We start from the raw sequence: 7957 nt of genomic DNA on the forward strand, positions 1-7957 counted from the left end.
CACCATTTAAAAATCGTGGAACCGAAACTGCTTACTGAATGATTGTGGTTTCAGAAAGTGCAACTGTTCAGTAAATGGTGCGGTTTTTATTTTGGCCAAATAAATGCGAACCGAATCAAACTGCACCGTATACATCGAAACCGAACCAATTAACACCCTTATCTTAATGGGATAAAAAAACATCACCAGTCAAATGTTCTATGGCATGGTTATCATTTTCTCCCCTCACTAATTTAAAATTTAAGCATCATCTTTTCTTAAAGTTGTGGTAAGAATTATTCCTTCAAATTAAAGTTATGGTAAGAATTACTCCAAATTAAATTTTCATGTTAGATCTTTAGAAAATATAGTTTAAATTTTGAGTAAAGAAATACATCAAAAAAATTTTTAATAAGGATGTGAAAAATACCAAGTTAGGTCCGAGTTTTCCTTGATGGATAGCGATCATTGCACTTGGGACCTTGGATGGTGAAAGGCATTTTTGGACTTTCATTATATAGGGCGAATAAGGATGACCTTAGATTCATGGGTGAAGGAAAACTTCCCAAATAATTTACATTAGATCATCGAACTTACTAGATTATCTATATCCTTCACGTAGGGTTAGGTGATAATATGTGCCCTTTCATTTTCATAAATGTCCTTCTTTCCATGTTGCCATTATCGATTAAATGAGGGGCATTTATGAAAACAAAAGGACACAGGTCATTGGTAAGTGATCCAAGATTCGACAAAGAAGCTTGGGACCATGACACTATTCAATGATGTTTAAAGTTTGGTTTTCCTCCAGCTTGCAGAGTGAGATTGATGGGGTTAAAAAAAAAAAAATCCTCCTTGGCAACAGTTGTATAATCTCTGTGCAGTTTAATACATTCCTATTTTAAGAAGGGGAATGGGATTTCTATCCAATGTAAGCTTTCCTATTTTAAGATAGGAAGGGATCATTTATAGGATAATATTCAATCTAAATTTTCTTTTGTTAAGTTTGGAGGGCTAACAAAAGGATCCAAAATCCTCTCCATAATCAATTTGAGGTTGCCTATTTAGGGTGATTTTGTAAGATCCGGATTTTAAGGTAATGACCATATCAATGGTTAAGTTCAGAGTTAAGATCCTAAATCTTCTCTCTGTATATAAACCAAAAGAGAATTGCTTTCAATGAAACCGTTCCACCACCAAAGGTTGTCTCCTCCAAACATATTATCATTTTTTGGGGGGCTGAATACAGAGGAGAGCTTTTAAGAAAAAAAACAGGGGAAGGAGAAGCAAATCTACAGAGACCCAATGGGGTTCTCAAGGCTTCCGCTTTTCCTTCTTCCTGTCATGCTTTTCTCTATGCTGCAGAGACCCACGTTCGCCATCAAAAAGGCAACCATTTCACCATTTCTCTTACTGTTCTTCTTCTTAATTCTTCTTCTTCTTCTTCTTATTCATTTTGAGCATAATTCTGATAGATATTACTCTTGTTGCAGTCTTATGTGGTATACTTGGGATCACATTCACATGGTCCGGAAGCCACACAAGCAGATTTTGATCTAGCAGAACAATCTCATTACGAGTTTCTGTCGGATTTCGTTGGAGGGTAAGAAATGGATTTTTCTTTCAGAAATTGATTGCAAAATCTCTTGTTTTGTGATTGGAACTCTTGTTTAATATCTTCTTCTCCAACTTCTCCCAAACACAGCCCCGAGGCCGCCAAAGAATCGATTTTGTACTGCTACACAAAACACATCAATGGTTTTGCAGCGACCCTTGAAGAAGAGAAGGCAGCTGAGATTGCAAGTAAGAAGAATGATCATTCATGCTCTGCTCTCTTTTTTTTTTTTTTTTTTTTTTTACACATTAAACTTAATCGTCTGTTCATCACTTGCTCTTCAATTGATGCAGAGCATCCCAAAGTCATGTCAGTTTTCCCAAACAAAGCAGTGCAATTACATACAACACGATCATGGGATTTTCTTGGACTTGAGAAAAATGGTGCAGCTCTACCTGGGTCGCTCTGGGAGAAGGCCAGATTTGGGGAAGATACAATTATTGGGAACCTTGACACTGGTCAGTTCATTATATGTTGTCTTCTTCTTCTCATCAGTCCATGAAATTCTCTAAATCTACAACTTTGAGACAGCACTCCAAAATCCTCAAAATTACCACTTAGATGTCGAATGGCAATGATATATGATATAAGTGATGTAATCATTTATTTTTTTTTTCTGGTTCTCTCCAATCGTTTCCAATGACCCTACACCATCCATTAGATTAGCATAAAGTAGCAGTTACAAATTTTATAATAAAATTCATATATTATGGATCATTCTAAAGTGATCAACTTCGGATAACTTTATTAAAAAAAAAAAAAGTACAAAAGTTCGGTCCTTTTGACTTGGGGCATAAGATATTATTTATTTCTCAACATGGTCAACTTTGCTTTGAATAATACAAAGATCTGCCCCTTGACTTGAAATGTAAAATATTTTATAGCTCAACATTAAAAATTGATTTATTTGTCATTTTGTTTTGTTTATCAATGTGGTTATTTGGGACAGTTTTTTTGTCTGGGAGCGGCCCCGTGACACTGGGGCGCCCTATAACCACCAGGCCTTTCTTGGGGCGCATACCCATGTCTATGCCTAGGAGTCGCTCCCAGATAAGAAACACTTGCCTCGGTTATTTTGATACGAAAATAGATTCCCATGTGGTAAGAGTGGGGATTTCTCTCACCTCTTCTCACATGATGAAATATAGGGTCCTTAATAATACTTTTTTTTTCTTAAACATAATATGGACCTCCTATTAAACAAATTCGTCTTATTTCTTCTCATTGATACAGTTTTCAACTTTGGCTTTGTGAGAAACCTCTATTTAGCCTCTTGATCTAAAGAGTTCGAGAGTTGAGACTTGGCCTTAAGGAGAATGTGAGAACATGCGAAGTTTGTTGCCAGGTCTCAAAAGTACATTTTACTTGTGGTGGATGCAATGTACCTCATGCAACACTACTTTAGTTCCTTCTCCACACTTTTTGGGTTGATCCTTTGGCACTAAAAGATAATATAATAATTGAAGAAGTTTTTCTTGTGGGGGACTACAATTGCATATATGCATGAGGGCTAATAGAAATACATGAGGAAGAATCAACAATTGTGTTGATTTCATAGGGGATGGGCTGGTTATCCTCCCCCTTTCTCCCACCACCCCCCCCTCCAAAAAAAATAAAAACCATTTTCTCATGATAGTAATAGTAGTTAACACTTTCTGACCCTTTTCTTGAGTTCTCTCAATGATCAATTAATAGATGAAATTAAATTCCTCAATTTTATGCAATGTTTTTTTATGTAGGCCATACTACTCCCTTGTTTGTAGTTGTTGCATATCATTTCATGATATGTTTTCTTTTGCTTCCACCAATACCTCTCCTTGTTTTCATTAAGAGTGTTTAAATGCATATCTGTGGAAGAAAAAAGACATGTCGTCATGAAATATATGTAAAGTGTCATTACTCTCTCTAAATACTAGGAGCTGATCCAGACTTGGACTCATATAGCTTATATTTTTTGGAATTTTGATTATTCATATTTCAACTATTCAAACTAAAATCAAGTTCTTAGTTTCATTTTTGTCTTGTGATCTTTTTCATTATTTTCTAACCCGATTTTTCTGATTTATATTTGTTGATATGATTTGATTGTGGTTAAGGTGTGTGGCCGGAATCAAAGAGCTTTAGCGACGAGGGATATGGACCCATTCCAACAAGATGGAAAGGAGGTTGTACAGACACTGCCACTGATGGAGTTCGTTGCAACAAGTCAGTTCCCTTTCTCTCTTTCTCCTTTCACTTTTTACCAATTTTCTCCCACTTTTGGGTAATGATTATTTTGCTTTTCTACTACTACAAAGATTGAAACTCATAATAAAAGCATCTCTAATATTTTTTTTATAAGGAAATGAAATGATCTAGTAGGTAAATATAATCTTATCATTGACCAACATTGCACTTGGATGGGTGTTTTAAGAATTATGGAAGAAATTTCGGACTTCTAACATATAGAAGAGAGTAATTACAGCAGTAGCTTTGTGACCCAAGATGATAATTTTTCAATCCTTAAATTATCCTCTCCTCCCTTCTCTCAAGCAACGAATTTGCAAAATAGGGGTTGTGTGTGGGCAGGGTTCCTCTTCCCATAATAAATGTGCCCTTTTTTTTTGATAAATGGGCGTGTGAAATAAAATGTCCAGGAAACTGATTGGCGCCAAGGCCTTCAGCAGAGGGTACGCATCGGCCCTTGGCCCTCTACTCGCCTACAATACTACACGCGACGAAGACGGCCATGGGACCCACACCTTATCAACCACGGGCGGAAACTTCGTCCAAAACGCCAGTGTCTTTGGATTTGGCAGCGGCACGTCCAAGGGAGGGTCGCCAAAGGCGCGTGTCGCCGCCTACAAGGTGTGCGGGAAACAAGTCCCAGGAGTTGGTGGCGGGTGCTTAGACGCCGACATCATTGCCGCTTTCGATGCAGCCATTCACGACGGCGTCGACATTCTCTCTTGCTCCCTGGGAAGCCCCCCAGGTGCGTACTTCACTGACGGCATGGCAATCGGCTCTTTCCATGCCGCCATGAACGGTATCCTTGTGGTAGCCTCCGCCGGGAACGACGGTCCAACTCCCGGCTCCGTCTCCAACGTGGCCCCCTGGATGTTTACGGTAGGCGCCAGTACCATAGACCGAACCTTCCTGGCCTCCGTGAAGCTTGGCAACAATAAGGTGTTGAGAGGGCAGAGCCTCACCCCAAATTCCCTGCCCTCGAAGGGCCAGATGTACCCTCTGGTGACAGGTGATGCCGCAAGAACGAAGACAGCTTTGCCCCAGACAGCCGTGTTCTGCAACGCATCGACGCTTGACCCGGCGCTGGTGAAGGGAAAGATAGTGGTGTGCTTGAGGGGTGGCGGAAGCGGAAGGGTGGAGAAGGGGCAGAATGTACTCTCTGCAGGGGCTGCCGGGATGATATTGGTTAACGATATAAAATCTGGGAATGATGTGATCGCCGACGCTCACATGCTCCCTGCGTCGCATATAACATACACGGAAGGTCTTGTGTTGTACCAGTACATCAATTCGACGAAAGCACCCACTGCATACATCTCACCGGTCACGACGGAGCTCGGGACGAAGCCAGCACCTGTGATGGCCTCATTCTCCTCCCAGGGACCCAATGTTATCACTCCCGAGATTCTCAAGCCCGACATCACTGGACCAGGGGTGAGCATAATCGCCTCCTGGACCCAAAAAAATGGGCTCTCCGGTCTGCCGGGAGATACTAGACGGCAACTCTTCAACTCTGAGTCAGGGACGTCCATGTCTTGCCCTCACCTCGCTGGTGTTTGTGGCCTCCTAAAGTCACTCCATCCCACTTGGAGCCCCTATGCAATCAGATCTGCCGTCATGACCACCGGTAATTAACCCTCTCTTTTGAGCCCTGTAACCCCTGTTTCTTCTTCTTCTCTTTGGTTTTGTGTTGGTGATTTTTTTTTTTTTCCCTTCTATAATAATCTTTTGCTTTGCAGCGAGAACAAGGGATAATGCAAAGGAGACGATGCTGAATGCTTCGAATGTGAGAGCAAACCCATTCATGTACGGATCTGGACATGTTCGACCAAACCGTGCCATGGATCCTGGTTTGGTCTATGATCTTAACAGCATTGACAACTTGAACTTCCTATGTGCCATTGGCTACAACGAAACTCAGATGAACCTCTTTATCGAGTCGAATACTCCTTACAAATGCCCCACCCCTCCCATCAATCTCCTGGACTTGAACTACCCTTCCATCACAGTACCCAACCTCTCCGGCTCTGTCACTGTGACGAGGACATTGAAGAATGTTGGGACTCCAGGTACATACAAGGTCAGGATTATTCCTCCCTCAGGGGTTTTTGTTACGGTGGAGCCAAATACCCTGACATTCGATTCAGTCGGACAAGAGCAGACATACAAAGTAACCCTCAAGACTAAGCGACCTGGTTATGCTAAAGACTACGTTTTTGGCGAGCTTAAATGGTCTGATGGTCATCACTATGTCAAGAGTCAGATTACTGTTAAGGCAGCAGCTGCTGCAGTATAGAGCTTTCTTGTCTCTGCTTAGATATTGATCTACCATGAAACTTATGGTTATTCTTTTTCTTTTTTTTTTCTTTTTTTTAATTATTGAAAATCTTAAAAACAGTTATTCTTGATTATCTCATTAAGTTATATTCCTGTGAAGACAAGATTGAAACTTATTCTTCATTTGATTGTATAAATTCCTAGATTACCCAAAACAGAGAAACAGAACAGCTGCAGCTTAGTTAGGGAGAATCAATAGCTTCTAGCAGATATGCCTACTTTTCTTGTCAAGTAAACGTTCTGAACAGTAGAATATGTCTGCAAACTCTCCGTGGAAAACGAGTTCTAGATTTGGCTACGCAGACTAGTCTTAATTGTTCTGGAAAAGTTAAGTTGCAGATTTGGAATTTGAATAGCAACCAAAATTCAAAAGATAAAGACATGAAGGAAGCTCATATATGAAATTTGAAACTGATTCAAGTAGTATTCTAAGAGTCATGAGATCAAATAACTCATAGGTTTAAAAGAAAGTAGAAAAATCTGACCTTTACTTGAAAATTAGAAAACAGATCAGGTAACCAGGCCAGGAGTTCACATGAAACTCCCCACCAAAGATCTCTTGAGACTCCACTTAGTAGAACAAAACTTATTGGACTAACTTGGCCCGGATCCTTTACTGAAATTGAAAATGAAAATAGAAAACTAAGACCATCTTACAACGTACGTAAAAGATCAAAGCAACCAACCCAGAGATTTCAATATTCAAAGTCTGTTAGGAGAAAAGAATAAACGTACTTTAGACAGAGAGAAAGAGTACCCGGTACCATGACATGAGAAAAGGAGCAAATACAAGTAAAATCCTGATGAAGAGAAAGAAGAAAAAAGAACTATCGAAAACCCATGGAATGGGTGGCACAGGGAAGAAAATGCATCTTCTTCAGATCACTTTTTCTTCCCTTGCCACCCATTCCGGAGGTTTCCGACAGATGATCTGCCAATCCTGCATCTCGTGCCACTGCTGACGTCTCCAAAACCCCCAAAATCCAGGGGGAGAGAGAGATGCCACCATCTACAACCTGAGCAAAGAGAAAAGAGCAAAGAGCAACGAGACCATCGATTGAACAACAGATGATCGCTGCACCGCTACATCCGCGGCAGAGGATTTTTTTCGGCTTTATAGGCGCATATTGTTTCGTTGGGGCTCCAGGAGCCGTTGGATCGAACGTGTTCCACACTTAAGAAATATCTCAAACCGTTGGTCCGTCTCTCTATATTAATAATCCTCCGTGCGTCACTAGTCACTACCAACCCTTACAGACATATGACGCATGCCCTAGAATCTAGGTGGAGTTGAGAATTATCCTACTAGACGCAAACGGTTTACGCTTTACTAACTTCTGTGATGGTGTGATACATCTATTTTAGAGAAAACTAAGGGCTTTGTTTTTTTTTGGTTAAGGAGAAAACTAAGGGCTTAAGGCAGTGTTTGAATGAAAACTTTCCCTTATCTATTTTTTTCTTTCCATTGCAAATAACACAAATTCCCATAGTTTACTTACTAAAAAAAAAAAAAAATCCATTGGCAATGTTTGATTGCAAGGGATATTTAAGAGAAAGAGAAGTGAAATTTTTGTATTTAAAAAAATATATATAATCATTATTCTATATGATCCCATAAACTATTCCTTTTTCTTAACTATATTTTCCCATTTAGGGGAAAGGGATAGGTATGTCGCCGATATCAAGTATACTAGCGGATAGCATCAATAGGATCACATGGTGGAACATCATTTAGAAACGATATGAGGGTCATTTCAAAAAAAAGAAGAGAAAGATAGACACAACAAGTGATAACATACT

At 39.9% G+C, this 7957-nt stretch overlaps 1 protein-coding gene across 1 annotated transcript; it reads left to right on the plus strand.

Annotated features, from left to right (window-relative positions):
* The first annotated feature begins 1096 nt into the window (after nt 1–1096).
* On the plus strand, nt 1097–6280 carry LOC122092634 (subtilisin-like protease SBT5.4). Its single transcript, XM_042662861.1, has 7 exons — nt 1097–1368; nt 1473–1582; nt 1685–1782; nt 1888–2052; nt 3691–3799; nt 4231–5447; nt 5560–6280. Exons 1-7 carry the CDS (start codon nt 1285–1287, stop codon nt 6114–6116), a joined length of 2340 nt encoding a protein of 779 aa, XP_042518795.1. The 5' UTR covers nt 1097–1284; the 3' UTR covers nt 6117–6280.
* Nucleotides 6281–7957: the final 1677 nt, after the last annotated feature.

This window comes from Macadamia integrifolia, chromosome 11 (genome assembly GCF_013358625.1).
Source record: "Macadamia integrifolia cultivar HAES 741 chromosome 11, SCU_Mint_v3, whole genome shotgun sequence".
Taxonomy (NCBI): Eukaryota; Viridiplantae; Streptophyta; class Magnoliopsida; order Proteales; family Proteaceae; genus Macadamia; species Macadamia integrifolia.

What these genes read in the sequence shown, in the direction of transcription:
- LOC122092634 (XM_042662861.1), top strand. Translation starts at nt 1,285, where the DNA reads ATGGGGTTCTCAAGGCTTCCGCTTTTCCTTCTTCCTGTCATGCTTTTC. An exon ending in GAAGGCAGCTGAGATTGCAA is followed by an intron (nt 1,783 to 1,887) that starts GTAAGAAGAATG and finishes CAATTGATGCAG; the next exon opens with AGCATCCCAAAGTCATGTCA. An exon ending in TATTGGGAACCTTGACACTG is followed by an intron (nt 2,053 to 3,690) that starts GTCAGTTCATTA and finishes ATTGTGGTTAAG; the next exon opens with GTGTGTGGCCGGAATCAAAG.